Consider the following 27,641-nt stretch of genomic DNA (forward strand, 5'->3'; position numbering starts at 1 on the left):
AGATCTGTTTTCGAAGTGACGTCTGTCAAGGTACAATTAGCGTGCCTCGGCCACGTGGGGTAAACATTCAGGCAGCCCCAACTTCTACGATCCTCCATTGAATCTTTTCAGAATCTCCAAAACCCATATTTGTACCTAGATCTTTCTAAAACACTTCCAAGATGAGCTCCACGTATGTATTAACCTTGAAATCAACACAAGTAAATACTAACAATGCGCAGTACAACCCCACCACCCCGCATCCGGGCAGCGCTCTTCGACATGGATGGTAAGAAAGCAATCACTTCATTCTGTACATGAACTTTAACACACCCAGGCCTCCTCATCGACTCCGAAGACCTCTACAGCATAGTAACCAACACCATCCTCGAACGCCACGGCCGTCCTCCCCTCCCCTGGTCCATAAAAGCGCAACTCCAAGGCCGCCCTGGCCCACAAGCAGGCAAGATCTTCCACGAATGGGCACAACTCCCCATCTCACACGAGCAATTCATGAAAGAGCAAAAAGAGCTCCAGTCTAACCTATTCCAAAACTGTAAGCCGTTGCCTGGTGTTGTGGACTTGCTGGCGGGATTAAAGAGCAGGGGCATACACATGGCGCTCGCGACGAGCAGTCACAAGGCCATGTTCGAAGTCAAGACTGCGCATATGAAGGATTTGTTTGATGGGAGTTTCAAAAAGGAACATCAGGTGCTGGGTGACGATCCGAGGATACCTGCTGGACGGGGGAAACCAGCGCCGGATATTTATCTCTTGGCTCTATCTACGCTGAACAAGACGCTTGAGGAGGAGGGCCAGACGCCCATAAAACCAGAAGAGTGTCTTGTGTTTGAAGACAGTGTGCCGGGCGTGGAGTCGGGAAGGAGAGCGGGCATGCAGGTGGTTTGGTGTCCGCATCCGGGGCTGCTTGAAGAGTACAAGGGGAGGGAGAAGGAGGTGTTGGCGGGATTGACGGGAGAACACAAGGAGGATGAGGAGGAGCAGTTGAAGAAGACTGAAGTCGAGGTTGCGCAAGGAAAGAGAAGGCTTGGCATGCCAGGAGAGGTTGACGATGGATGGGGCAGATTACACAAGACCCTAGAAGACTTCCCGTATGATAGCTACGGTATGGGTACCAAGTCCCAAGGCTCTCACGAGAAACCTAGGTTGGTCTAGAAGATGATGGAATAACGATCCAGCATACCAGGAAGATACCCAATAAATGATACAATCACCACTTCAGACTGTTGAACATTTTGAACTTATTCCAGCCATGAAAACATGATTCGTATTCTTTTGTCATTTACTCCATGATGTAATCATTATCCGCACCAGCACGCTTAGGATGGACTCGGAAATACGCAGCGACCTGTAGATGCAACCGTCTCCCATCCTCGGTCAGGTATCAGAATCCAAACCGTACCCCCCAGAAGATCGAGCAGTAACGCCGGCCAGTCATGCGCGCCCCCCAATCAGTCTCTTGCAGTCATATACTTGTCGCGAGAAGATGGAGCAACTAAGCAACCTCCTCAATCTTGGGCTTGTCGCCTGATGCAGCGGCCTCGGTGGGTGCTGCCTTGACCTTGGAGTCCTCGTCGTTCTCAAGCTCGGGCATGTCCTCGTCATCGTCGTCGCTGTCGTCGCCACCCATGCCTGGCATTCCGCCGGCACCGCCCATGCCCTGCATCATGCTGGCCATGTCCATGCCTTCCATTCCTGGCATGCCGCCTCCGCCTGCGCCGAGCTTGCTGAAGTCGATGCCGCCGAAGCCGCCGTCACCACCGCCCATACCGCCAGCGCCCATTGGGTTCATCTGGTTCATGGAGTCGTCCTCGGGTGCCTCGTCTTGCTCGTCCTCGTCAACCCACTGTGATGAGTTAGTGTACCGCTCTCGATGCATCCGGTGGCGCGCAACTTACCTTGTCGAAGTTGGTCTTGAGGAAGTGCATCTTCTTGTTGTCCTTGAGCAGGCGAGGCCAGTACTCCTCCTTGAGCTCCTTCTTGCGCAGTACCATTGTGACGTCGCGTCCGCTGTGGCTTATCTTGGACTCCTTGGGGTCGATCTCTGCGTAGAACTCGAGGTCGATGGCGTATGTGCACTTCTTGGACGTTGAGGTACCCTTGAAGCTCAGTGACTGCTCCTTGAGGTCTAGCTTCATGTCTGACTCGGGCACATCGGCGGCGACGATGGTGAGGTATATGTAGTTCTTCTCGGGGTCGTCGCTGGATGAGCGTTGCGCCCAGGTGACTGCGTTGCGCGTTAGTGTTTGTTTAGTAGGGTTTACATGTGCTTTGCTGATGCTCTTCTATCCGTCGCAGGTGGGTAGTTGGAGATGCACGTAAGCTCTCGCGTTGGATGTGGGCAAACGGCCATGTGTGGAGCTGCGATAGCATCTCAGGAGCTCGCAGAGCGGGCAAGGCTGGAGCTTACCTTCGGGGGTGACAGTAGTCATGTTGAGGGTGAGAACTCTGTGGTGTAGTTCCTGAGAGAGTTTGCAGTGTCAGTCGGGATGTAGGAGTGGTGGAATCGGGTGTATGTTGTGTAGTTGGAATGTGATGTTTGGCAAGACAGGCAGATTGAAGGCGGAAGAAATGCAGTGATGTGGAGGGACTAGCGTGGAAAGCAATAGAAGCTCTATAGAATCGTGAAGTTGAGCGGCCCCGTTTTGGTCGATCAGTTACGGAAAGCAACGGTCATGAAGATGCAACTGCAGATTCTATTGGTGTCTTAGATGCGCTTGATTGCCTTTGTCAATGTTGGGTTGACTGGCAATCCTCCAGGGCCTGATGCTTGAGGCTAGTGGGTTGCGCACCTGCCCCGCGACAGAGCTCAACGTCACAATTGGTCCGAGCTCGGTCCTGGAGCCGTTGCAAGGCACCGCTCCTACAACACCCCGGGACCCTTGGACATGCACATGACCTTGCAATTCACCTCGCAGCCACAACTTTTTGCGCTTAATCGCTAACCGCCTGAATATGTATCGAGCGACCCAACACGGCTAGAGATACACACGCGCAGCACACGCCCTCACCGACTCCCGCAGTATCCGCACCAACTCGCGCATACAGCAGCAAAACCTAGGCATCAAGTTGCTCAGGCGCGCAGAGTACATCAGGTTGAGCGCCCACCATGGAGACCATCAGAGGTCTCCTGTGGAAGCCCACCCCAGAGGAGCAGGTACACCGCCTTATCTCTCCCCACGCCGTCCAGCCCCAGTAACCAGTCCACAGAAGCGCAAATGCAACGCCCTCGTCCGCCAAAATGTCCGCAAACTCGACCGCGACATTCAACAGCTCAAAGCCACGGAGCAAAAAACCAAGACGCTCATCCAACAATCGTCCAAACGCGCCCAACGCAACCCCGCCATGGCCAAGCAAGCCAACCAAGACGTGCGCATCTTCGCCCGCGAACTCATCCGCGTACGGAAACAGAATAATCGCCTCATGACGTCCAAGGCGCAGCTCAATAGCGTGCAGATGCAGGTCAACGAGGCCTTCTCGGTGCGCAAAATCGAAGGCAGCATCAAGGCGAGCACAGGCATCATGAAGGACGTAAACAGTCTGGTGCGCTTGCCGGAACTGACGGGCACAATGCGAGAGCTAAGCTCTGAGCTGATGAAGGCGGGTATCATCGAGGAGATGCTGGACGATACGTTGGGTGAGAACGAGATGCTGGAGGGTGAGGCTGATGAAGCCGAGGATGAGGTCGATAAGGTGCTGAGTGAGGTGCTCAAGGATAGGTTACCACCGAGCAAAGCCAAGGAGGAGGAACTACCCAGTGCGCCGCAGGCTGAGGAGGAGGAAGAGGACGATCAGGCCGAAATGCTCGCCCAGATGCGGGGACGGCTGGAGGCGCTCAAGAGTTGAGCGAGTCTCACGCTCTACCACCTTTGAGCCGACTTATTGTACACAGCATGCATGTTTCGTTTATGCGGAGTTATGGCGTATAGAGAGAGGCCGTTGCATATCCCCATATCCAGATAGCGGTCACCATATCACAATCCATCTACTCATGCCAAATGGAGTCGATACATCATCACCCGAAGGATCTGTGTAACAACAACAATTCTTCATTCGAGCGCCGAAGCGCGAATACGGTCATGTCAAACTACATGCCTCATAACTTTTTGGTATCAAGTCGTTTCGTAATCCAGTCATCCGCCCACCCATCTTTCCCATACACGCATCGCATCCACAACAACAGGCTCATACCTCCAGCATACACACACAGCTCCTAGTCACCTCGAATAATCTTGCCAACAAACTTCAATTCCCACTCCTTGGGATCCTCGCCCACAAACCTCGCATTCGTCTTCTGGTCTAGCATTTGCATTGTAACGGCGATGCCATCATACCACTCTCGTACCCTATCGTTGTTGCTGTCATCGCCCCACACTGTCAATACGCCGTCTGGGCTGCGAGGCGTGGGTTTAGGAGGAACGCCCCGCATCTTCAGCAGCATGTTGAGTATATCGCTGAACTTCTCGCCTTGCTGGGAGAACGTCGATGGGGATTTATCAAGTGGCCACCTGGGGTTTCTGGTTCCTTGGTGAGGAGGAATGTCAAGCGCAGGTGCAGATGGCGAAGACGTGGACTGAAGGGCTGTAGCGATGTCGTTGTCAACGGGAGCTGGTTGTTTGAATGCGTCTCCGTCGGCTTCCGGGGCAGATGGTGTGGTAGGCGGCAGATCCCAGGAGCGGAAGAGCCAGCACATGCGCTCTACACAGGCGAGGAGGATCACAGCGACTAGGAACGTTTCGAAGGGGTTAGCTTGCTGGCGCTGGAGGAGGCGACGTTCGAGATCGTTCATTACCACACGGGCTAGACATGCGGCACGCTTTTCGGTCGCCCCCATGAGTTGCATAGTGATGAGGCTGTAGGACGATTCGTGATCAAGTGGTGTGATGGGCGTGCGGATAGCGTCTTCTAGGTCTGCTGGCGCCAAAGTGGAAGGAGTAATGGTGGGTGCTAACGAAGGATTCGAGAACAAGTACCATTCAAAGTTCCGGGATGTGAGTACGCGGGTAAGATTCCATAGCTCCAGTGCCTTTGATATGAGTCCGTCTGCGCTAGTTGATGCAACGCTCTTTGCAATGTTCACCGTCATCCTCATGAAGTTTGAATCTTCGGTATCGGAGAATTGGCCGCCCATCTTCTTGATGTAATGATCTAGCTTCCCACTGACATCGTCATCACTGTCTATCAGCTCGAGATCCGGAGAAGCTAGGCCAGCGAAGATTGCAGGATCAATATCCGTGTTCTGAGCTATTTGCGTCTGCTGACACTTGAGCGGTGTGAACGTAGCAAATATGCCGGAGTGAGGGAAGTGGGTTGCTTCTATGCGTCCTGGCGTCTGATCGAGTCGTATCTGACCTTTGGCTTGGTTTGTTGCGTGGAATGCCAAAACACTATGGAGGCCTGCAGAATAGAGACCAAACTCCTCTGCGATCCTCGTCCTAATACACGGCTGTTTCCACAGACGCGCGCTCTCGACATTCTGGCAGGTATTGCATGGGTTGTCGCCTGAGCATGGCTTCTTGAGCATGCGACACCGAATGCACGCGCCTCGTTTTCGCACCTCCTGCACTTCCTTTCGCCTAGAGTCCGTGAAACGACCCCTGACCTTGGGCTTGACCGGTTTCTGGTTCATGCTAAAGTCGGTGGTGAAGTGAGTCTGATGACCTGGGCTCATTGCAAGCGGCCGTTGCTGGCCCATGCCTTTGTTCAGCTGGTCGTTCGCGTGCATGTGCTCCTTACCATGGTCTTGCAGCATCGGATCGAGCGAGTTGGGCTGTATATTGGGCCAGTGATGGCGTCCCTGTGGGTGGAAGAACTTGCCGTCCGACATGCCTGACATCCCATGCGCCGAGAGGTTCATGTCTGATTCCATGGGCATGCCATTTGAGAGCGGCATGAGATCATTTGCTGCCGATGCTGCCATGACGAGCGAGGGGACCATATGCGACATTGATCCAGAGCTCCCCAGAGGCATGTGGCCTATGTGAGGCGAGGCGGTTGGGGAGTGATGGAGTGGCCCATTGAACTGGTACATGGACGGCATCGCTGGCGCATGCGACATATCCATACCATGTGACAGACCGCCCATGTCCGAGCCATCAGGCCGATCGTCCTGTATCAGAAACTCATCCAGCAGTCCCGCATGGTTTGCATTGCTATTGTGGTTGTGGTTGTGACTGTGATTATGGTTGTGGGTGTTCTGTGGTTGTGATGGCTGCTTCTCGGTCATGCGCTTTCCTGAGAGGTCCAGATGCTGTCGCGACACCTCGGCCAGCGTCTCCAGAGCTGAGAGCTGCTTCGACGGCGCAAAAGGGAGGTTCATCTTTTGGCCATGCTGCATATGGCTCGGTCCGGGTGCGTTCGTGCTGGCCGCCTGCGTCATGTTGTCGGGGAGAGGCAGCTCGTGCATCTGCAGCAGCGCGCGCTGGCGGTCTTGGAGAGGTAGCGCGGGACATTTCTTGACGAGATGATTCGTGAGACTGTCTATACGACCCTTGGGAAACTGAGTCCTGTCAGCTATCGTCGTCGCCTTTTTCAGGGCGGGGCTACTCACCTTCTCACCGCACGACTTGCACGTGTGTTGGTAGCGGTTGCTTGCATCTTCGAGCTTGGGACCGCGCTCGAAGTACTCGAGGATCAATTGGTTGGGTCGTCGGCCCATGATGGGCCCAGAAGTTGCACGCTTCAATAATGTGGTGGGCGACGGAATATTACTGCCGGAAGTATTTGGCGGTCAGTAGCCGGCGGTCCAAGGAAGCTGGAGTGCGCCATGGTTGGATGCTATCGACCAAACTAGCGCTCCCATCAGCTTTCCCCAGGTCTGACATCATCTCCATCTTTCACTTCCATCATCGCTGCATCAGCCAGATGGATATCTATCCTCGGTAATGGCGACCAGGGACATTCTCCAGTCATACAAACGACCTGTTCACGGTGAAAGCGACGCAGCTACCTGATCTTAGAGTAGCCTAAAAAGGTGGTCCAGTAGACGTGGCACGAACTGAAGTCGTGCATCTTACTGGAAGAGCAATGTCAAAAAGGTGCGCGATGTGGATTCGAAGCTGCGGTGTGGTACTGCAAGCTATGGATCTGGTGTCATCAGATTGTGTGCATGTTCCTGACTAGAGACGCGACTAACCAGGGTGCACTCCGCCCTGCATGCATATACATCTTGCAGACGTGCATCGAGCCAGAAAAGGATGATGCATCTGGAACAAGATTAGCTAGTGTCTTGCTATGATCATCTGATTGAACTGGTGGTTGCTGCATCTCTCGAATAAATCATGACGTCTATACTCGTCATATCAAATGAGTAGACTAGAACATCAACTACGGCAATGACAAACTCCAAACCAGATTCATATATCCTGTCCATCACTGAAATTCCTCAGCAATTCGATTCGAGAACCCCATCCAACCACCGACATGCCAACCACCAAATCCCCTGCCGCAAACCCCAACATCACCCCCGATCCATCTCAAAATGGTTCCACAGTCCGCAAAGCCTTCCTCCTAGAGGCCTTCGCAAACCTCTTCACCATCCCCCTGATAACAAATACACGCTGGACGCTATCTCTCCTTCTGAACAACCCGTCTCGTGATATCAACCCCACCTCAATCCTTTTCGCCCGATTATTCGGCGGTCTGGTCGTAGGCGGCTTAACGTCCGCCTTACTCGCAGGCGCGACCAACACGCGCAACGGCATCGAGAGTCGACGACCTACGTACATGCTCCTGGGGCTTGGAGAGGCGGTCTTGATCCCCATGATAGTGTTGGATTTGATACAAGGGGGAGGGCCGAATGCAGCGCTGAGCAAGGGGGTTGCTGCAGCTAGTGTAGCATTTTTGGTGCCGCCGCTATTCTGGAGGCTGTATGTGCTGTTTGTTCGACCGGATCTGCTAGGAAAGTATATAGAAGAGGAGAAGCCTAACGGTGGTGTGAGAGGCAACGATGGATGTGAGTGTCTGCTACATTGTGCTGTGAGGATGCGAACTAATTTGATCCAGATGGTGCTATTAACACGCGCGAAGACTGAGACGATGAAAGTGGTCAAGACGGACTGTATCATAAAGGTCAATGTTCCGTTTCTTAATCAGATCTCGAGAATCTCCGCAGATGGTAGTTTACCTTCGTATTATCACACTTTTCCATGTCCTACATGCAGAACAGATCTTCCATAAACGCCTCGCTGAAATCATATGCAATGTGTCTTCCCAGGTATCCACATAGAGCGACGCTTCTTAGTCTGCGAAGCCTCCCCACTCTGCCTCGGAATCTTCCTCCTCTTCGGCGTCTTCCTTGGTCTCCTCCAATTCCTGTCCTCTCCAGGCTCTTAGTCTGTCATCAGCTAAGCACTCTTTCGCCGCGTTCCTCAGCGGCTTCAACTTGCCGTCCTTGGCCATCTTCTCAACAGGCAGGACCAACGCCTCCAATGTCTCTTTCTTGTCTTCCTTCTCCCATGCCTCTCCCTCAACCTTCTCCATCTCATCGACCCAAACATCCATGACGTGGTATCTCAGCCCATTTGGAATTCTCATATTCTGGCACTCCAGTGGTATCTCCTCCACGACGGCATTCCATTGCTCCAGCAGGCTCCTCTCCCACTTATTTTTGCTCAGAAATTTGAAGGATGCATTGACGTATTGGCGGATAAGGTAGAGGTACTTGTCTAATCGCAGCGCCTCAATGTGGGTCCATTCGCGGGACATGGTGAGGAAGAAAGCGCGGATGAAGGGTAGTACGACGGGGGTTCGGAGGCTCGAGACTATAGAGGCGAGATCGCGCGATAGGCCTTGCTGAAGGGCGGGTTTGTCTTGCATCCATAGGCCTAGGAGTATCTGGTTAGTCTTTGCGGAATTGTTGCGGAGTTCTCGTGTCGTTACGAGGCAAAGTATGAGAAGCGCATACAATAGAACAGTCCTTTCCATAGTTTCAGCAGGTCCAACTCTGATATCTCTGATTGCGCGCCAAGGTAGGTTTTGAGTGAGTTGAGTGCTTCGTCGCGAATCTTCTTGTCTGTCGCAAACGTTAGCCCGGTGATCTGCGACTCCCAAACCACGAATTATGCGTACCGCTGGAGGCGAGGTTCCTGATAAAAGGGTTGTTTTGCGCGTCTGATGCCATGATGTGCTGTAATGTGCTGCGACGATGTCTTCACTCCAAGGCTGAGTTGCGGGCCGAACTTTTTTTGGGAGGGCTGATGGCGCTAAGATAGCGAAAAGACGCTACGCGCCCGGTTCAGGTTGGCGCATCACAAGCAGCTCACGAACGTTGCAGACAAGAGCATGCGACGGGGTTGCACTGCGCGTCTTTGCTGAGAGCATTTTTGCTAGAAGATATCGCACGTGCTAACTCTAGACAAGTAATTATTAGCATGTAGAGGCTACATTTAGTTATAGAAGAGCTAAAACAGTCTTATAATTTCGCAACTATGCGGGAGATGCTACTAGAAGAATTTTAGAAGGACGCAGTAATCTTAACAGTAGTATGTACCTAGGTGAGATAGTCTGCAGACTTATTAGCGTATATCACAAAGAGGTGCTAGTACCTAGGTAGAATAGTCTGTGCACCCGCTTACCAAGCGGTGTCTGCCGTATCTATAGTTGCAACGTAGTTACAGTTACAAACGTACTCTAGAACCAAGGCACCTACCTCTACCCTTTTTTCTAAATTTAAATATACTTCTACTATAATTAGTCTTTTCTAATAATCTTTCTACAAAGCCCCTACTCCTAAATTCGAATTTTAGTAAATTCGTAATCTTCTAGGTTCGTTACACTTACTACCTAACTTACTCTAGTCTATCCTACAACGCAATCTATGCGTAGCAGATAACCTAGAGTATTTTAATTAGGCTAGTAGGCAATGCTGACGCTATGCAGTTGTAAGTACGGGGATGCGGGCTATGGTCGTGATCCCGACAGATGGACACATGAGGCGCCGTGTTTTCGTAGACCGCGTAAGTGCTTCCTAAGGCATCAAATGTACGTGTAATAACACTTACACTGTCCCTAGGTGCATTCAATTGTCGCACATCGCCTCAAAAACAACGTTGGTGCTCCTTCACCCTACACGGTCCGTGCGTCATGCTGATATCAAGATCTAGGATGAGCAGTACTTGGTGCGATGGAGAGAGGAGTCATCTACAACGAAGCCGCCGCTCAGCTGGCACTCCGTGAAAGAGTTAGTACGCTGTCTAGAGCATATCCAGGATTATATTGAAGAGATAGAAAAGTAAGCAACATTTCCCCATAAGCCTACAGTATGTTACTAATCATTTCAAGGAATGCGCCATCATTCCAGCAGACGACAACTATCAGGAAGAGGAAGAGCCCTGATGGAGAACTGGAACATGAACGTCGCTCCTCACCCTTTGAACGACGACTCCAAAACGGTCAGACGCCATCAGCCTCCCGGTCACCGTCTGTATCTTGCGCTACATCATCGACATCTCCGACCATCGACATATACAACGGTGTTCTGGATGTCAATGAGCATGGTTACGTCTTTTGTCGCAAAGTGAGTCCCCAGCAGACTCCCTTCTCTCACCACTGACATACAATACAGGCATCAGGCAGAGATATACTAGAACTGGATATCCGCAATATTTCCACGCTAGAGACGAACAGTGCTGCCAACCCTGCCAGTGTCGACAAAGCACTGACTTTGATTCGCAATGAGTACGTCCGGAGACTGGCAAGAGTACCAGGGAAGCGAATCCACTTGTTCAACGTGGTTGACAAAGCAACGCCATCTTTACGCTTCCGATACATCTCCGAATACGTGCTACAACAAGGCGTCTACCGCGCATCTAGTGAAACCCAACAAGGTTGCATGCAATGCTCGCACCACATGGGCCGAGAAATCGGCTGCGAATACACAAAGAAGTGCGACTGTCTCGAGTACGCCGCCGTCGACGAAAGCCGTCTCGACGACGAAGGCAGGCGGCGATACCAAGAAGCTCTCGACACCGGAGCGTCTACGATGGGTTTCCCCAAGAAGTTTCCGTACTTCGCCGAAGGCACCAGACGAGAGAAGACTGGCTGTCTTGTGTCCTTTTACCTCAACTCGCGTCGTCCAATCTACGAGTGTAACGAAAAGTGCAGATGCGGTCCTTATTGCCGCAACAAGAACGTGCAGTTTGGACGGCAAGTTGAAGTCGAGATTTTCAGAGCGAATGACGGACGGGGCTGGGGATTACGCTGCAAAGTAAGTTTTCCGACAAATACCTAGTATCTATCCAGAAGACATGCCATTGACATTACATTTCAACCACCACAGGAAGACCTCCACGAAGGCCAATTCATCGACACCTACCGCGGAGAAGTCATCACCGACGCAGAAGCCACGCGCCGCGAAACCGGGTCCTCAAAAGCAAAAGGGTCGTACCTCTACTCGCTCGACAAGTTTGCGGAATCAGAAGGCCTCGACGAGAAAGATCTGTACGTTGTCGATGGCGAGTTCATGGGCGGGCCGACGAAATTCATTAACCACTCGTGTGATCCGAATTGCAGGCAGTACACGGTGTCGTATAATAAGCATGACCCGCGGGTTTATGATATTGCGTTCTTTGCTCGTCGGTTTATTCCTAGGGGCCAGGAACTGACGTTTGATTATCTGGATAAGGAGGAGGGCGAGGAGATTGATGAGCCCGGTGAGGGCGCGATACCTTGTCTGTGTGGTGCGAAGAATTGCCGAAAGTGGCTTTGGACTTGAGATTCGGGTAGCTTGGAGGCACGCGCGAGCTATTGAAACTGTTAGCAAACGGAGGGAATGTGGTGGTAGTCCGCGTGGTGGCAGACTGTTTTGTTGTCATTGGTATATCACTCTGCGAACGTTCTGGCGTCAAAATATCCAGTCTGCTGAATGTACTTTGGGTTTACGTCAACTGCAGTAAACACATCTTTCCATGACTAGCTGTCGTGTCCTGCCCGTTTCCTACCTTTCAATCCGAGCAACCCTTGCTCTACCCTTACATTGCTATCAGCACTTCAACACTTGTTTTTCAAATGTTTATGTTCTGTTTCATTACGTTGGTGTTTTTGGTCACTTCAGATGGCGATAGCACTGCCTCAAAAATATCTTTCTCATTGCTTCTGTCCTTTACCCCTTCCAGTAGTTCCTCGACCCAACCGCCAATATCTCTCCCTGCCCAAGCTGCCTCCGCTCTCAGACCAGACAAAGCGAGGCCGGAATAGCATGATCCATGCTCACAACAAAAAAACTGCAGATAACGCCAGAGATAATTTTCCAGCAGAATGAAATGCTGATTGATAACGAAAAAAGCCATGAAGAGATCTCTGGCGTGATGAAGAAATGAACAAGTAGGATGACCCAACACCCTTGGAACGCCGCTGTAATGAGTAAGAGACCCATTTGTCTATGATCCTTTCGCAACAAATGAGTGGAGTCAAGAGAAGAAGCCCCTCCTTTATAAGGGGTCCTCTGGTACTGTAATGAGTACACTTCGTGTTTTACGTGTTCGTCGACTACACCCAGTCTACCGTTGCTCATGACTCTCCTGATGGTGGTGATCATCTCCGTCATGATGCAGAGTCACGCTGTTGAACTCTTCGAACGGATCTGCGATTTCGCCCATGGGTGTAGCAAGGCCAGAGTCTAGCGGAACGCCCTTGACCCTTCCAGCTCCGATATCAACACTCTGGGATTCCTTAACATTCCTGAAGTTGGGTGTCTCGATACCTTGGCCCTGGTGGGGGATGATCGGCGGCTTCATGTGTCGTAGTAGGGCCCACTGCGTTGTCTTGAAGAAGGGTGCGGTCTTGATGTCGGAGGCGCCAGCACGGGATCCGAGGCGTCGGGTCTCGTCTTTGATTAGGAGTTTGCGAATGATGGCTTTGCAGAGACTGGGGTTGTTAGGACAAATTGCTCAATATGTAGAGGTCCAAACTTACTTCGATACTTGCGGCGCGCCAGAACCCTCTGGGAAGGGTACCTCGTCTCGAAGAATGTTGGCAAACGTCGCGTTGCGGTTCTTGCCCTTGAAGGGCGTAGTTCCATACAACATCTCGTATATCAAGATACCGAGGGTCCACCAATCGACCGCACTCGTATGTCCACAGCCCTTGATGACTTCTGGCGCAATGTACTCCTCGGTACCAACGAACGAGTTGGTTCGGAAATTGTTTATGCAAGACTTGGTGTCAATGGTTGGTAGATTGTTTGATGAGGTACCGCTTCGGCCGCTGAGGATCATGGTCGGGCGACCGCCGGGTTCAGACTGTTTCGACAGATCGAAGTCTGACAGCATTATGTGACCAGACTGATGGAGGAGAATGTCTGGATTTGTTAGCATGAGAAGCGCAGAGATTGAGATGCGACATACTCTCTGGCTTCAAGTCGCGGTAAATGAAACCCATCAAATGAAGGTACTCCAAGGCGGCTGTAACTTCAGCCGCATAGAAGCGCGCAGCATCCTCGTCGACACACTTGTTTGGTCGTGTTTGCAGCGCTCGGAAGAACTCACCACCACTGCAGTATTCCATGCAGAGGTAGAGATGATCCTCGGACTGGAAAGAGTGGTATAGAGTAACAATAAAAGGGTGGTTGCTGGTCGCCAGAATTTCCTGCTCGGCCAGGGCGCGCTTAATCTTGTTCCGCTTGATCATTTCCTTTTTGCTCAAAACTGGACTTGTTAGCGCAAGTAAATCTCTGTTACGAATTGGCTCGGGTACCCTTCATAGCATATAGTCTGCTAGACTTCTTCTCCCGTACCAAGTATACCTTTCCAACATCGCCCTTGCCAATCAGCTTGATCTTGTCGAAGCTCCCCGGCCCGACTTCGACGTTGCGAACCTTGATGGAATTCGAGCTGTATGTTCTCCTGAAAGCCACGGACTGTCGGATCTGGCCTGCCGAGGGTATGGGTTTGCCGGCTTCTATCGGTAGAAGATGAGTCGGGTCTTGCGAATTCGTCTCGACCATGCTCAAGGTGGACGAGTTCGGGTGGTGTAGCACTGGCTGCTTGCCGAGTTCTGCAGTCTGTGGTCTCTCAGTGTTCTTCCCTGAGGAAAAGAGACCTTGGGCATTGGGTGCGGAAGCTACCCTTCGTAGTTTCCTCGCCAATTCCTCCTTCCCGGCGGTTGTGGCGTGGTCGTCGGTAGTCGCTGCGCCGTTCAGTTGCGTCTTGGGAATGGCAGGGGTATCTGGGGGCGATGGGGGTACGCTGCCGGCGTTGTGATGGCGCAGCGCCGGTGGTCCTTGGTGGGCAAAGTATGGGTTGGCGTGCGCGGTAGGCGACACGCTGTCATCCAGGGGGTTGCCTTCGCTGGCGACAGTCTGCGAGCGGTTGCGCGAGATGTGGGGGATGAACCGCGACTGGCGGAAGCCCGACTTTTCATTCTTTGGGTTGCCCTCGTCGGAGATCTTGCGGGCGTCGTTGCTGCTGTTGATGCGGAAAAAGTTCTTGATCCGTTGGGAGACCTGGCCGTCCTTTGCATTGACTGACTTGTTGGTGGACAGCGCCTTGCCCGAGAAGGTGCGCTTCTCCGTCTTTTCGGCCATGGTGGAGTGGCTTGATGCGGACGAGTTGAAGAGCTGCGTCATAGCGGTTGCACACAATGGATGCGAGAGTGCAGCGGGCGACTCTGGTGTGCGGAGTTCGGAGAGGTGGCCGGGTGCAGGGAGGTGACGGTTGCGCGTTGCACGGTCAGTGGGCCATGGCACGCCGGGTGAGGTCAATGGCCAGGGTCGCTGTGCGTGTGGCTGGGGCGGCTTGGTGAAAGAATGACCCTGTCACTGAGGCGCAGGCGCAGGCACAGGCGATGGGAGAGGGGAGTGCGAGCAGATGGTGTTGGCGGCGATGGGAAGAGGAGAAGAAGAAGAAGAGAGGAGCGTAGGGAAAACAGGAGTGGTGGCAGTGTAGTAGGGCCAGCCAGCAGGTTGGGAAGGAAGGAAGCCAGAGCCGTGCCGGAGACAAGCTGGGACTGCGGCGAATGATGGCGGAGGGCAGGTGGGGACTTCCGGATCCCTGTCCACCTAGGGAAGCCGCGTTCGAAGCCACCTAGCACCACAACCACCCACCTATCCAGCAGCGAGACAGGGCCATGTCACTCGTCACCACTCAGCAGCCTGCTGTACAGCTGCACTCGCAGCATGTGTATTTCCAAGCAGCGCAGACACTCGCTCTTACACTCACGCGATTGCGCCTCTGTGATGATGCATATCCGCCTTCCGAGCCCTGCGCCGCGCCTCTGGCCTGAAATTGACTACTGAACCGTCCTAGCACTTCCCCACGACTGGAGGACAAATCACGCTATTGCCCGATTTATCAGCAAACGCAGAAGCATAACGGCACGTCATCGCACCAAACGCGGCTGTGTGAATCCGGAGCAACATGCATCGTCATCATCTGATCCCTTGTCGTTGCCATGGTGAAGCCGTCTTACACTCCAAATACACAATGCAATCCGCTGTAGATGATGTAGGACGGCCGACAAAGGACGCGCATGTTTCCGCCAATTCGTCCATTGGCGACGGCGTCGACGCTAATCCGTTCTAGAGCCATCGCTCTTTTGGTCCAGCGTGCGTTTCGGGCCTTATCCGTCACTCCGATATATCGGCCGTGCACTGTAAACCTCGTAAGCTCACCTCAACTTCCGGAGCATGACACGGTTGTCACGAAACTGCTCGCATTGCGACACATGTCTGTATTATTCTACCATGCAACCAATGAGTATGCTGACTACCTATCATACAATGACTGAACCTATACGCAAGATGCTGACGGAAAGGACGTGACAAGGTGATTTACTGGCCATGATGGCTTGCCTCTGCCTATGGCACGTCCCCTGCCGTCTTCTGCCAGCCTAATTGTTATCAAAAGAAATGCTCAAGACAAAACAAAAACTCGAAAATATATCTAGGCCGCCATAGCGACCACGGTACCGTAGTCGGAGAGCGCAAAGGAAACTCGTCGATCCGGAAACATGTTGTCGTTAAAAGGAGGCATCGGTGATAGTGCTTACTCCACGAGAGTAATCCTCGGCCGAATCCTGAAACAATCTCCTATGCGAAGAAGAGCATCGAAAGTAGACTTGGTTCATGTCAGGGGGGAATAGATGCGACGACCTATCCAACAATAACCCAACCCACCCAACGTAGACGACGGCAAACCACAATGGACGATCAGGTGCGCGAGTTCCTACGATGCGCCTCTATCTCCTCGATCTCGGTCCTCTTCAGGTCCCGGAAGCGCTGTCGCCACTTGTCCGAACGCTTGTGCCTCTCGTCTGGAGACATGGTTCGCGGGTCGTCCTTCTTGCTGCGTCGGAACTTGTTGGTCACCTGTTCTAGCTTCGCCTTTGCCGGTGAATGCTCTCCAGACTTCTTGGGTGAGCTGGGTGGGTTGGCGGGCGACGATGTGGCAGTAGTACGCTCGGCATCCGCTGCCTTTGTTGGTGAAGATGTCGCTTTCTGCTTGCCCTTGCTGCTGGGCACCTTGAAGCAGCTTGCACTGCTCTCCTCATACTCCATGGAGACGGGTGTTTCAGCCGAACGATGGTCCACTGCAACCGAAGATCGATGCTCGTCAATATGCGTATCATTGATCATCTCCGACAAATCGTCCATGGCGCCGTCCAGTCCTGACAAGCGGTGGTTACCAAAATGTCGAGGAACAGGTGCGCCATGGGTATCAAGTTCGCTCAGACTCAGTTTCTTGGGCGTTGAGTAGAAGCGCTTCGAGTTCACTGGCGTGCCGTAGTTGCGATTCTGCGTTTGGTTGCCAAAGGCATGCTGGACCACGACATTGTCCAAGGGGTTGTTCGTCCTGGAGAAATCAACTGGGTTCTTTGTGCCTCGGCTCGCATCATCCTCCATGCTTGGAAACGCAGCTTGTCGGTAGGTAGATGCTAGCCTCCGTGGAACCATCATTGGAGGGTTTAGGTGCTGCGCGGTAGAGGCGATACCATGGCGTTCCGGGATACCTTCGTTGCGAGCCATGTAATGGACTGGAATCTCCTTAATATTCCCTTGTTGACCATATCCTGAGTCCCGACGGACATCGTCTAGCAGATTGCCCTTCGCTGAGCGAACGTTTTCCTGACCTCCATTGGCGTTGTTATAGTTGAAACTCGTGCTGACAGCAGAGTCTTGGGGTAGAGATCCGGCAACCAACGCTCGTAGCGAGGGTGTCCTGGAGTCAACGCCGCGCTGATACCCAGCTTGACGCTTTTTCGACTCGTCCGTAAGGAAGTGCAGAAGACCCTGGATGTAGCCTTGCAGAACTTCAGGACTGTCAGGAATTCCAACGTGGTCGTAACCGGCCTGATAGCCTTCCTGGTATGTGGACGGAACATATGTTACCGGCTTGCCATGGAATGGCCAGTTCTTATCTGTACCAGTACGTTGGTCCGAGCTAGTGCGCGGTGCCATGAAGCTGCTCGAAGCGGAAGTCGACATCTTGGCGCCTGTGGTAGGAGCTCGCTCAGTCAAGGTGGAGAAGGGCTGCTCGGAAGCGGGTTGTTGCACAGAGGTCATAGAAGGCTGTTTGCCAAACGCCTCAGGCCACGAAGTGAGCTTGGGTGCAGGCTCGTTTTGCCTGGAACGACCAGAGTCGCCTCCATTCCAAGGACTAGCAGGCCAGTGCTTCTCGGGTGTAGATGGAACAGCAGTGTTCTCATCAGACGAATGCCCCGTCTCCTTGGCCTGTGGCGCTACGCGTGTTGAGGAATGCTCGTGTGTGTTTGTAGGAAAGAAGTCCATGGTATCAACGCTAGACAGACTATGCTTCTGCGATGACGCCCGGCGGTCGAGTTTGCCCTGTCCTTGCTGATCTTGTGCTCGCCACGGGGATCGCTTCTCGGGTGAGGAAGTGGGCGGTACAGCGCCTTGCGTGGTGTTGGACTTGGCGACGGGCTCGTATGTTGGGCTCTTTGGGTTCAAAATAGATCCCCTCTTGACTTCCTCGGGAGGCGGCGGCTTGATCTCGATAGCTCTAGAACGACGACTAGCTGAGCCCGGAGGAGAATGAGGTGGGTTGGTCGCGGCTGGGACAAAAGGTGTAGGCTCGACAGCAGAAAAGTTGGGAAATTGACTAAACGGCTGGGCTTGGGGCTGGAACATCGGCACAGATGAATACGGTGCTGCTGCGAATGGGTACATGGGAGGAGCAAATCCTGGCTGGTATTGCGGTCCGAAAGTCGGCATAAGTGCTGAGCCTAGAGTGTTCGCTCCAGAAAAGGCGCCCTGTTGAGCAGTACTGTTCTCAGATTCAGAGGCTGCTATCTGCTTCCGAAGCGCATCAAGCTCGACGATGAGGCACCGCTTCTTCTCGATCATGCTTGCGCGCCATGCCTCGTTCTGGTGACCAGCTTGCAGCACCTCGGTCTGCTCTACGGTTCGCAGCTCTTGCTTCTTCAGCGCTTGTTGCGTCTTCAGTGTTGCGAGGTCCAGGCCAGCAAACGGTGTGTGAGTACTAGAACGCGACGGCCCGAGTGCACCTCCCGTTTGAGCGTTTTGAGTAGCCAATGTGGACGCGTCCAGCATGTGCTTGGCCATGGGGTCCATAGCAGCAGGGCCAGTAGGAGGCATCGTGGAGTTGGTTGCGTTGACTGCTGGCAATGAGAACATGCGGTCACCAACAAAGATGACTGGTTGACCGCCGACGACTTCGATGCGAGCGGTGTTGTTGCCGTTTGGTTGAGTCTGCGGTTGCGTGATGTTGCCCGGGGCGACACGCAGTGGTGATTGTGTTCTGTAAGTGTTATCGCCGTATCGGGACGTGCCGAGCGGTGGAAGGTCGCTAGGAACTATACGACCACCCGCGGTGACTCGTATACCAGGTGGACTTCCGTGTTCCTTGAGAAGCTTCTCTGCCTTGCCGCGCTTGATCGATGGTGTTGGCGATGGCCGTTTCTGAGGGCCAAAAGGGACGACAGCCGCAGGAGTGGGCACACGTAGACTTCTGTTTGATGCTTTGCTGGACAGATTTGCTGATGCGGATGCCGAGGGGCGCAAGACGTGTTCTGTATAGAAAGACGATTAGTTGTGCTCGTCTTAAAGCAATGGTAGTAGTCAAGACGACGAGGCTCGAGGTGGTGGGCCGTAGTACAAACGTCGGTGGCAGCGTGCGTGGTTAGGAGCGTGCAGGATGTGCCGCATCTGGACACGATTGTCTCCAGTGGGGAAAGTGAAAGGTGAAGGGCAGAGGAGGGCAGGCCCGGAACTGACCTCTGATCACATCCTCATCGGGAAACTTTTCAATCGACACAGCTGATTCCGACACTGAGTCGCGAAGTGCAAGCAGTTCGTCCACCTTGTATGCGAACGACATCATGCGTGGTCTGTCACCCTAAATGGGTACCGTAGATAGCGGGCCGCCAACCTGATTGAGCCGCTGGTGTTGTAGGGCCAATGAGACGTGGAGGCGGAGAAGTGAAGAAGGTTGAGATGGTGTGATGCGAATATCCTGATATCGTCAGTATGGCTCCCTTGCAACGTATTCTACTTCGATGATGGGCGTATAGGTACGAGCCATGAGTGGTATAGCAGAAACAGCGACATACCTCAAAGCTGATCGATGGGGAGGCAATGCGAACAAGAAGTGAGCGACAGCTATCCAAAAAGCCCAAGTGCAGCAATGCGAAAGATGGCGAGACGGAACAAGAAGATGGAACCAAAATGAGTGTGTTGATGAGAAGGACGGAGGAAGGGATCGGGAAGGTTGTTATACCCTGCATTCTGCCGCAACTGCCAGTGTAAGCGACGATTGGGGTTGGCCACTGAGGAAACAGATGACATAGTGACCATGTAGGAAGGGTTGAAGAAGAGCATCGTGGGATTTGTAGAAGTGGACATGCGGACAAGCGCGGCTGCTAGGTGAGATAGAGAAGGCAAGAGCAGTCGACACCGAAGACATGGATAAGCGAATACACGAGCTTTTGCTTTAGGACGTCCAGGTGCGATGACGAAGCGTTACATATGATGCAAGAAGAGAGACCCAAGTACTGAGACATAGCAATCAGCGAGGCACCGGCTATTTCATCGATAAGCCGTATTGTACAAAGATTCAAGCATGCATTCTTCTAGAGACATATGAATTCTGCGTAAGCCTGGGATAGCTCTGGTATAGGATATGAACATATAAAGTACGACTCACACGGACTCGGACAGCGAAGCTCGTGGGCTTTCAGCATCCTGTCGTGGTTTTCCTCAACGCCTAGACGCCCTCGCTATGCTCCATGCTGGATATGATGTACCATGTATGTCTCTTCGCGCCTCCTACTCATGTTCTTTCACATTCAGAACCCTTCCCACGTCAATTTACCTCTACCTCCTCCTCGTAGGCCTAGCACTAGGCGGCGGCGCCGACTCAAAAGCGTCGTCAGACTCAATCTCATCATCACTCTACAGCCATGTTAGCTCAACATACACGTTGTCGATTGGCATCATCGTCACTTACTGGCTCCTGCACAGCCTTCTTTCCCCTCGAAGGCGCAGCCCGCGTGGGCTGACTACGTTGCGTGACCGTCTGCGAGAAGTTCAACTTTGTCGGCGTCGCCCCAGATCCTGCCTTAGCCCTCGCAGAAGTCGTCTTCTTAGCCGGCGACTTGGCTTTCGCTGGAGCTTTAGTTGTCGTCCTCGCAGCGGCCTTCCTTGCAGGAGGTTTCTTCTGCGAGGCAACGAAAAGATCTTCTGCGCTGTCTTCGTCATCTTCTTCTGGAACTTCTTCGTCGTCGTCATCGTCGATCATGATCACGTCTTCGTCGTTGTCGGATTCCTCTTCTTCAACAACAGCCTTCTTCTTGCCTCGGGCGCCCATGGCTCTGGCTACTGGCGCAGCCTTTTTAGGTGCGGCCTTTTTGGTAGCCGCGGCAGTTGCACGGCTTGTGCCAGCTGCTTTGCCGCGACCACGTGGAGCAGCTTTCTTCGTGGGTATGGAAGCCAAGCTTTCGTCATCGTCGTTCTCGCCGTCATTGTCAGAGCGGACGAGAGCGGCGGGCTGGTCAGCCCAAGACCCGTCGAAGTCGCTGTCCCATCCAGCTGGCTTAGGTTTGACCTTTGACCTCCGCGTCTTCTTCAACTGCCCTGAAGCGAACAAGTCCTCCAGCTGTTCTCGGTACTCCGCCATCTCCCTTGTAATCTCTTCTTCTTCGATCTCGTTGGCAGCCATGAGATGGTTGAGTTGGTTTTTGAGGCTGTCTCCAACAAAGGTCTCCATAGCATGCTTGTCGTCCTTGTCCACGAACTGCGCCACTGCGTCTCCGAATGAATTCTGCGGCAAGATTGTCAGGGTTTGGGCTGTGAGAAATTCCTTGACCAGCTTGTCGACCTTGACTGAGTCAATCGAAAGCTCGGCGAGGATCTCCTCGTCTGGCTCTTCAGCCGTGCTCTTCAACGCGCGGTTCGCTGGTTTTTTCTTCCGGTGGAACTGTACAATATCATTGATATTGGCTACCTTACCCATGAAGCGATTTGAGATACGCTGCGGATTTTCGCAATGAAATTCGCCGCCTGCCGGAGCCGTGTATTCGACACGCAGTCGGACAAGCGGCTTCGGCGGTTCAATATCATCACCTTCCTCCCTATCTTCTTGAAGTTCAAGCCACTCCCTGTTCGCTTCTTGAATCAGCTCCTCGATAACCTGGTTCAGGTATTGGGTAATCTTTGCGCGGTTGTCGCTGACGTCGCGGACGCGCCATATCTCTTTTTGTTTGATCTCCCTCTCTTCTGCAAGCACAATTTCTTTCATGATAAAGGGCCTGACCGTCTTCAGGCGGATGTTCTCAGTTGTGAATTCCTTGCCAGTGACACTCAAGATGCAAACGTGCTTGGGAACCGCCTCTCCGGGCATCAGCGACGTAGCCACCGAGGAGCCGGGCTGCATGACATGGAAGCCCATCTCAGGATTGTATCGCGGATCAATTAAACACTCGTGCTCGTGTCCCCATACGACAAGGTCCATAAACTCTGGTAGGAAGTTCTCGGGAAGATAGCTGGTCGGCGTATGCGCATGGTGATTTTGATGTACGCTCATGAGGTTGAACCACTCGTCCTTTTGCATACCAGGTTGGAAGAACTTGACGTTACCATCCCGCCAGGTGTGGAACAAGCGCTCGTCACGAACGTTACTGAGGCCATAGAGAGCAAGTTTTGTGCCGCCCTTCTGAAGTAAAACAGGCTTCACTGCGATCTTGTCGACTTCCGGTGTGCGACCAAAATAGTTGACGAAGCCAGACGCCTGCAACAGATCGAGAGGAGAGAACGAGCCTTCGCCCGACGGATCGTCATGATTGCCATGAATGGCAAACACGGGTATAGCGATGTTTATATCTTCATCCTCGTAGTTGACATGGTCGAACATGCCTCCAAAGTTCTCGCTCGCATCGCTCAGCATCTCCAGTTCGCATGGCTTCTCGCCGAGACAGTTCTGACGCAATGATTTCATAACATGGTACATGGACTTCCTCGACGGTTTGTTCTCGTGGAAGAGGTCTCCCGCATGCAGTATCATGTCCACATCGTGCTCTTTCGCTAGGCACATCACCTCGTGGAATGTCCTCCAGCTGTCGTCCTTTCGCTCTGCATCGCGTTCGTTGTATCCGACGTGACTGTCTGTGGCGACAAGTATCCGGATTGTGTCTGCGCCTAGAAGTTTCGTCAGAACATGCTTTTCGATACATCTCAGGTTTGCCCATACCACGTTGCGGACCGCGTCGTGGGGGCATGGTGGGCAGCTGATCTACGAGAGTTCGATGCCTCAGCTTCTGGTACTTGTAGAGGTGAATCTGCGAGTTTAACGCCACCCCTAGAGCAACGTAGAAGTCTTTCTGGCAAATACACCAGTACAGGCCAGAGAATGGCGAGCCGTCACTCACGACTCGCGACGCGCTTCCGCCTAAGCCAAGCCTCTAGCGTCCCCCGCGTTCTCACGTGCATTCCGTGAAGCCATCGGAAGCTGTCGAAAACATTCGCCGACCTCATCTTTCACGCTCTACGTCGCAATGTTTCCCACAAGGGCGCTCTGCGCTCGGTCGATCTGGAAAGGTGAGATACTATGCACTGCCTCCAATGTCTGCAACATGAAAAAACTGACTTCCCGCTAGGCCCCAATATCGTCCCGTAAGCCACTGCAATCAAGCCCTGCGAAATCCGCTCTAATCGTTTCGAAGCCTACCAATAGTACAGAAAAAGGCAGGCGAAAGGGTAGCACCGATAAAGACACAAGCGCGCTCGGCTACGATACTGCCAAATTTCGTCGGCCTCAAGTTCCAGATACACAACGGGAAGAGCTACCTGGATATCACCATAACTGAGGACATGGTAGGACGCAAGCTCGGAGAATTCGCGCCGTACGTCTGCCAGAACCCCCATACATTGTTAGAGGTGGCGGGAGAGAGATCAACAAAGCACTAACATGTTGTTCCAGCACACGGAAGCAGTTCACATACAAGCAGACGAAGAACAAATGAGCAACGGGAAACAGGTGCATTGAATGGGAGTTTGGGTATCATTTTGGTTTATCTAGAAGCCATCCTGTACTACTATTGTACAAACATGATGGAGCCCTTTGCTTGTGGGCTAGGTGCCGCAATCTTCCCAATGTTCAAGTACCTTGCGCCTGTGATGCCGGTTCCAAACGCCTAAAATGCATGTCGATATCCCAAATTACCACATCCCGTCATGAACCAGCTGCCACGTAATACTGCCTAAGCAAAACCAGCCGGCCTAGCGGTAGAACTCGCCACGCTTGATGTTGACTCCGTATTCGCCTACTGCCATGCCCAGATCCTCCATGGTGAGCACGGTTCGGCCTTGACTGCCGCCCTGGCCTCCACCGCCATATCCTGGCCGCTGGATGCCGAGGTTGTAGTCCTTTGTCTTGGAGCCGCTGTCCTTTCCACCAGGCGCACCACCAGGCGCTGCTGCTGCCGGCGCTCCTCCCGCGCCACCCATGGGATTGTTGCTCGTGGTGTTGGACGATCTGATGCGAGAGAACTGGTAGGCGTCGGCCGCAATGTCGGCGATGAATTTCTGTGTCGCGAGAGCGAGGAGACGTGCCAGGTGCTGTGATGTCTGGGGTGGCGGTGGCAGACCGGCGCGTGTCAAGTAGTAGTTGGTCACTGCATCGGGTATCTGGTCGCCTGGTTAGTTCGCGATGCTTGGTACGAGGACCGGGACGCGACATACGATAGGCGCATACTCATCCATCTTGCCAAGAAACTCGCGCAACGTCGCATCCTTCTTCGCTGGTATGCGCGCTTCAAACGCGGCGGCCGCATCTGTGACGCCGTTGACTGTCGCGGGCTCCGTATCGTTTGCGCCGTCGAGGTTCATGGCGTCGGCTTCGAGTTGGGTCGCGTCCTGCTTGATCTCGTCGTCGACGGCATGGTCGAGTTCGTCGTTGACCTCCATGTTGGTGTCTGGGGGCTGCGAGTTCTCTTCAGACATGGTTGCGATGCGAGTGATATGGGTTGCGACGTGGTGCGAGGTATGACGTGGGGTGGGTTGATTGGGTTGCGGACTGCGGAGACAACGCGGGAGTGAGTGAACGGCGAGCCAAGCACAGTCGCCCAATGCGGTAAGCCTCAAAGAAGCCAATCGGAGTGGCCGCAGCTCAACTACCAGCGCTGCATCTCTCGACGACGCGTTTTCACTTTGCCCTACAAGACAGATCTTCGACCCGTGGTTATTCAACGAGCGAATACAGACGCCATAGTTGGCTTACGGGAGGCCAGATGGTACGGTTTCCACTGTTTGCGCTACCACAAACTTGGGAGCCTTGAGCGAGTGCCGGAACACCTGACCCAGGCAAAGAGCCAGCCAAGGACATGAGGGTTCAGCCTTGTGTAGCTGCATCCCCAGGTACATGCACATTCGATAGACATGCCGGCTTCTTCTGCTCTGCGTTGGCGGTAGCGGCTTGGTTCGCGCTTTTTGACACTCCAGGTTGACACCAGGCCGTCTCTGCTGATACATCATTCTTACCATTCCCACGGACCCTTGATACTCCGACCATTGTCTACAAATGACATGTGATACTGTACTCTACGTGTCTTCTCTTATAATACACGTACCACGCAGAATTCACATGATAGGCAGCAAACCAGTCGCTTCACGCTATACTACGCAGTGAGGCACCCACCGGACGACATATCGCCAATCATGGCCGTACTCATCGACCTACCGCCAGAAATTCTGGAACAGATCTATCATGGCCTAGGTAGTATCGACGACGTCCACCACTTCGGACGAGTATGCACCAAGACGCATCATGTCATCCAAAAACGAAATATCTACCTCGAGATCATGCGCTCAATCATCTACTCTTCACCCCAACACCGTTACGACTTCCAGCTCTGCAAGTCCCTAGACTTCCATCGCAAGATCGTCACGCACTTGGAACGACATCCTATGCCACTATCCGCCAGCCAACCCGGGAGTTTCAACTTCAGTACCTGGGAAAGTCAAATGATGCATACCGCCAGAAGGTGTTATAACCCGGCCGCCTGGACAGATGACATGATTTGCGACGTGCTAGCCCGGTACCAGGGGCTGCACATCTTGAAGGACATTTGGCTGGAACGAGAACTTCGAGAGCAAGATTTCTTATCTGTGGATGACACCTCGGATGCGCAGCGATTTGTCGATCGCTTTGTAACACTTGTTAACCGCGAGCAGAAGTTTAGAGACGGAGACTTGTCTCGAAGGAACCCGAGTACGCCGCACACGTGGTATTACACCAAGTTCGATGCTCATCAGAGAGGGCGGTTCCATGCTGCTGTAACGTGTGTCTGGCTTCTCAACGAGATACGATGGGTCTTCACCAACTTTGCTTACCCGGCCAACTTCACCGTGCAGATCGAGATTCTGGGGGCGTTAAGGGCAAGGATAGAGATGGAAACACGGACACCACTTTTGGACGAACTAGATCGGCACGCTATGTTCTCGTTCATGTATCACCATCTACTGCCCCTCCACGCTTTATTCTTAGCGGATGCAAGCTCCTCAAAACTACCCTTTACATTCGCGTCCGACTTTACCAAGGACACGGGTCATTGCGCTAGGCACGTACAATCTCCCCACCCACTCCATCTGTCCCAACGCTGACTCTCACCCTTGTTAGGCTACTCCAGCTCTTCCTCATGGCCTCGCAAGCCTACTTCCAACCACCTGACCTCATCGACCTGATGCTCCGCTCCCGCACATCCCGTAAGCCGCCCTACCCCTTCCTCCCCACTCCATACTCCACCGAAAAATACCGTCGTCCCCTTCCCTCCCTCTTCCACCCGGACCATGACCTCAATTGCACACACCTCAAATCGTCCTTCCAACGCACATCCATCATGCACCTCAGCTTGATAACGCGTTCGTCGTTTCATCAAACTAGCCATAATATGAGTCAAGGCGGTATCGGGCCATCGGCGCTTGGAGAAGCCTTGTTTAAGGTTCCGGATCATGCGAGGCGGTATTTTATGGATCGTGTCATGGTGGCGTTTGAGAAGGAAGAGGTCAAGGAGAGGGGAAGGAGAGAGATGAGAAAGGTGTGGGGGAAGACGTGGGAGGACGTCAGGTGGGTGGTTTGGTGGTGGGCTGGGAGTGGGGAGAAGGCGAGGATGAAGATGGAGAGGATGAGGGCCACTGAGCATGGAGTTTGATCTACATGTCTACTAAAGTTTGATCGTATCCCATTATTGTTTCTTCTGATATTAGTAGCAATAATATCAATCTGCGTATAGACCATTAAAACCCGGCGGTATAATGCACGTGCATGCTGTCCAGGTGGCCTGCGATTCTTCTGCGCGCAATATGTAGTCTCCAGGGGGGCGTCGTTCATATTAAGAGGCCCTGGATCTAGTGCTTATGGATGGCCACCTGTGTGTTGCACGGATTTGATCGGATGAGGTGATTATTTTAGGACAGTTATTTGATCTGATATAATCGCGGGTCGGCGCGAGGTAATATGTGCTGGCATTACGGACGGTGCGAATTGTAATCGTCGGTTGTTGAGTCGGACTTGTTGGACACTATGATATCACATGCACCTTTCAGGGTTGTCCGTAGCTGATGAGGCTCAGAAAGTGTCTGGAATCAACGTCGGCTATATGAAACATGTGGATGCCGAGGCGCATCCAGAAAGTGTGGCGGTGATGGGATGTTCGCATGTCCAAGCATTGCGGCATCACGGTCATATCCACGTTGACGTGCAGCACCAGGCGTCTTGGTCTTGCTACAAAGAGTTAATACGCGTTCAATGGGATTAGCATGCGCAGCTTATCAGTACCGATGTACTGGATGCAGCGGCTAGAGTGCGTGAAGACATAGTAGTGCTCGTGGTGGAGCGGAGAAGGCGGACAGTTGGGGACTAGTTGGCCAGGCGTAGCAATGAAGGCTTGTATATTGCAGACAAACAATGCGGGCTGGCTTGGAGCGTTCGGCAAGATTCGGAAAGGTGAACGGCCGCAACTCCGTTTTCCCGTAGGGCACAAGGATCCGTACATGGCTCGCTCGTGCTGGCGGCCATTGGCAAAGGAACGTGAAAGTGCCGGCACGACACGGCCCTCAGCCGAGGAGGCGGCCGAAGCCCAAGATTGGAGGTGATCCGGTGCACGGGAATGGCCAGCCTGCAGGATGGGCTGTTTGGCTCCAGGGCAGGCCGCCATGTATAAAACTGCCTTTTGCA

At 53.1% G+C, this 27,641-nt stretch overlaps 12 protein-coding genes across 12 annotated transcripts; 5 read left to right on the plus strand and 7 right to left on the minus strand.

The window, feature by feature from the left end:
• Positions 1 to 161: 161 nt before the first annotated feature.
• Positions 162 to 1,155, plus strand: ACET3X_009921 (uncharacterized protein; the record flags this gene model as incomplete). Its single annotated transcript, XM_069456090.1, has 3 exons — positions 162 to 172; positions 222 to 268; positions 317 to 1,155. The coding sequence occupies 3 exons, from the start codon at positions 162 to 164 to the stop codon at positions 1,153 to 1,155; spliced, it is 897 nt and encodes a 298-aa protein (XP_069302754.1).
• A 340-nt stretch (positions 1,156 to 1,495) lies between these two features.
• On the minus strand, positions 1,496 to 2,432 carry ACET3X_009922 (uncharacterized protein; the record flags this gene model as incomplete). The annotated part of the gene is made up of 3 exons (XM_069456091.1): positions 1,496 to 1,846; positions 1,899 to 2,227; positions 2,411 to 2,432. 3 exons carry the CDS (start codon positions 2,430 to 2,432, stop codon positions 1,496 to 1,498), a joined length of 702 nt encoding a protein of 233 aa, XP_069302755.1.
• Positions 2,433 to 2,873: 441 nt separating this feature from the next.
• Positions 2,874 to 3,976, plus strand: ACET3X_009923 (uncharacterized protein). Its single transcript, XM_069456092.1, has 2 exons — positions 2,874 to 3,157; positions 3,211 to 3,976. Exons 1-2 carry the CDS (start codon positions 3,110 to 3,112, stop codon positions 3,844 to 3,846), a joined length of 684 nt encoding a protein of 227 aa, XP_069302756.1. The 5' UTR covers positions 2,874 to 3,109; the 3' UTR covers positions 3,847 to 3,976.
• A 237-nt stretch (positions 3,977 to 4,213) lies between these two features.
• Positions 4,214 to 6,658, minus strand: ACET3X_009924 (uncharacterized protein; the record flags this gene model as incomplete). Its single annotated transcript, XM_069456093.1, has 2 exons — positions 4,214 to 6,499; positions 6,551 to 6,658. The coding sequence occupies 2 exons, from the start codon at positions 6,656 to 6,658 to the stop codon at positions 4,214 to 4,216; spliced, it is 2,394 nt and encodes a 797-aa protein (XP_069302757.1).
• A 764-nt stretch (positions 6,659 to 7,422) lies between these two features.
• ACET3X_009925 (uncharacterized protein) lies at positions 7,423 to 8,033 on the plus strand (the record flags this gene model as incomplete). Its single annotated transcript, XM_069456094.1, has 2 exons — positions 7,423 to 7,954; positions 8,005 to 8,033. 2 exons carry the CDS (start codon positions 7,423 to 7,425, stop codon positions 8,031 to 8,033), a joined length of 561 nt encoding a protein of 186 aa, XP_069302758.1.
• A 205-nt stretch (positions 8,034 to 8,238) lies between these two features.
• ACET3X_009926 (uncharacterized protein) lies at positions 8,239 to 9,121 on the minus strand (the record flags this gene model as incomplete). Its single annotated transcript, XM_069456095.1, has 3 exons — positions 8,239 to 8,825; positions 8,906 to 9,013; positions 9,070 to 9,121. 3 exons carry the CDS (start codon positions 9,119 to 9,121, stop codon positions 8,239 to 8,241), a joined length of 747 nt encoding a protein of 248 aa, XP_069302759.1.
• Positions 9,122 to 9,929: 808 nt separating this feature from the next.
• ACET3X_009927 (uncharacterized protein) lies at positions 9,930 to 11,713 on the plus strand (the record flags this gene model as incomplete). Its single annotated transcript, XM_069456096.1, has 6 exons — positions 9,930 to 9,956; positions 10,013 to 10,048; positions 10,104 to 10,231; positions 10,282 to 10,516; positions 10,565 to 11,206; positions 11,279 to 11,713. 6 exons carry the CDS (start codon positions 9,930 to 9,932, stop codon positions 11,711 to 11,713), a joined length of 1,503 nt encoding a protein of 500 aa, XP_069302760.1.
• A 352-nt stretch (positions 11,714 to 12,065) lies between these two features.
• ACET3X_009928 (uncharacterized protein) lies at positions 12,066 to 14,887 on the minus strand. Its single transcript, XM_069456097.1, has 4 exons — positions 13,693 to 14,887; positions 13,344 to 13,643; positions 12,913 to 13,297; positions 12,066 to 12,864 (listed from the first exon to the last, which is right to left on the minus strand). Exons 1-4 carry the CDS (start codon positions 14,561 to 14,563, stop codon positions 12,498 to 12,500), a joined length of 1,923 nt encoding a protein of 640 aa, XP_069302761.1. The 5' UTR covers positions 14,564 to 14,887; the 3' UTR covers positions 12,066 to 12,497.
• Positions 14,888 to 16,144: 1,257 nt separating this feature from the next.
• On the minus strand, positions 16,145 to 19,295 carry ACET3X_009929 (uncharacterized protein; the record flags this gene model as incomplete). Its single annotated transcript, XM_069456099.1, has 2 exons — positions 16,145 to 18,984; positions 19,190 to 19,295. The coding sequence occupies 2 exons, from the start codon at positions 19,293 to 19,295 to the stop codon at positions 16,145 to 16,147; spliced, it is 2,946 nt and encodes a 981-aa protein (XP_069302762.1).
• A 775-nt stretch (positions 19,296 to 20,070) lies between these two features.
• On the minus strand, positions 20,071 to 22,686 carry ACET3X_009930 (uncharacterized protein; the record flags this gene model as incomplete). The annotated part of the gene is made up of 3 exons (XM_069456100.1): positions 20,071 to 20,365; positions 20,421 to 22,606; positions 22,659 to 22,686. The coding sequence occupies 3 exons, from the start codon at positions 22,684 to 22,686 to the stop codon at positions 20,288 to 20,290; spliced, it is 2,292 nt and encodes a 763-aa protein (XP_069302763.1). The 3' UTR covers positions 20,071 to 20,287.
• A 276-nt stretch (positions 22,687 to 22,962) lies between these two features.
• ACET3X_009931 (mitochondrial 37S ribosomal protein uS19m) lies at positions 22,963 to 23,430 on the plus strand (the record flags this gene model as incomplete). The annotated part of the gene is made up of 3 exons (XM_069456101.1): positions 22,963 to 23,005; positions 23,142 to 23,310; positions 23,388 to 23,430. The coding sequence occupies 3 exons, from the start codon at positions 22,963 to 22,965 to the stop codon at positions 23,428 to 23,430; spliced, it is 255 nt and encodes an 84-aa protein (XP_069302764.1).
• Positions 23,431 to 23,686: 256 nt separating this feature from the next.
• ACET3X_009932 (uncharacterized protein) lies at positions 23,687 to 24,472 on the minus strand (the record flags this gene model as incomplete). Its single annotated transcript, XM_069456102.1, has 2 exons — positions 24,149 to 24,472; positions 23,687 to 24,094 (listed from the first exon to the last, which is right to left on the minus strand). The coding sequence occupies exons 1-2, from the start codon at positions 24,407 to 24,409 to the stop codon at positions 23,687 to 23,689; spliced, it is 669 nt and encodes a 222-aa protein (XP_069302765.1). The 5' UTR covers positions 24,410 to 24,472.
• Positions 24,473 to 27,641: the final 3,169 nt, after the last annotated feature.

The sequence above is a fragment of the Alternaria dauci genome, chromosome 10, assembly GCF_042100115.1.
Source record: "Alternaria dauci strain A2016 chromosome 10, whole genome shotgun sequence".
Classification (NCBI taxonomy): domain Eukaryota; kingdom Fungi; phylum Ascomycota; class Dothideomycetes; order Pleosporales; family Pleosporaceae; genus Alternaria; species Alternaria dauci.

Bases quoted from the DNA above. Each gene is read 5' to 3' on its own strand.
- ACET3X_009923 (XM_069456092.1), top strand. From the start codon at position 3,110: ATGGAGACCATCAGAGGTCTCCTGTGGAAGCCCACCCCAGAGGAGCAG. The intron at 3,158-3,210 runs GTACACCGCCTT...ACCAGTCCACAG, and splicing joins AGCCCACCCCAGAGGAGCAG to AAGCGCAAATGCAACGCCCT.
- ACET3X_009928 (XM_069456097.1), bottom strand. From the start codon at position 14,563: ATGACGCAGCTCTTCAACTCGTCCGCATCAAGCCACTCCACCATGGCC. The intron at 13,644-13,692 runs GTACCCGAGCCA...TAACAAGTCCAG, and splicing joins CAGACTATATGCTATGAAGG to TTTTGAGCAAAAAGGAAATG. The intron at 13,298-13,343 runs GTATGTCGCATC...TAACAAATCCAG, and splicing joins CCGCGACTTGAAGCCAGAGA to ACATTCTCCTCCATCAGTCT.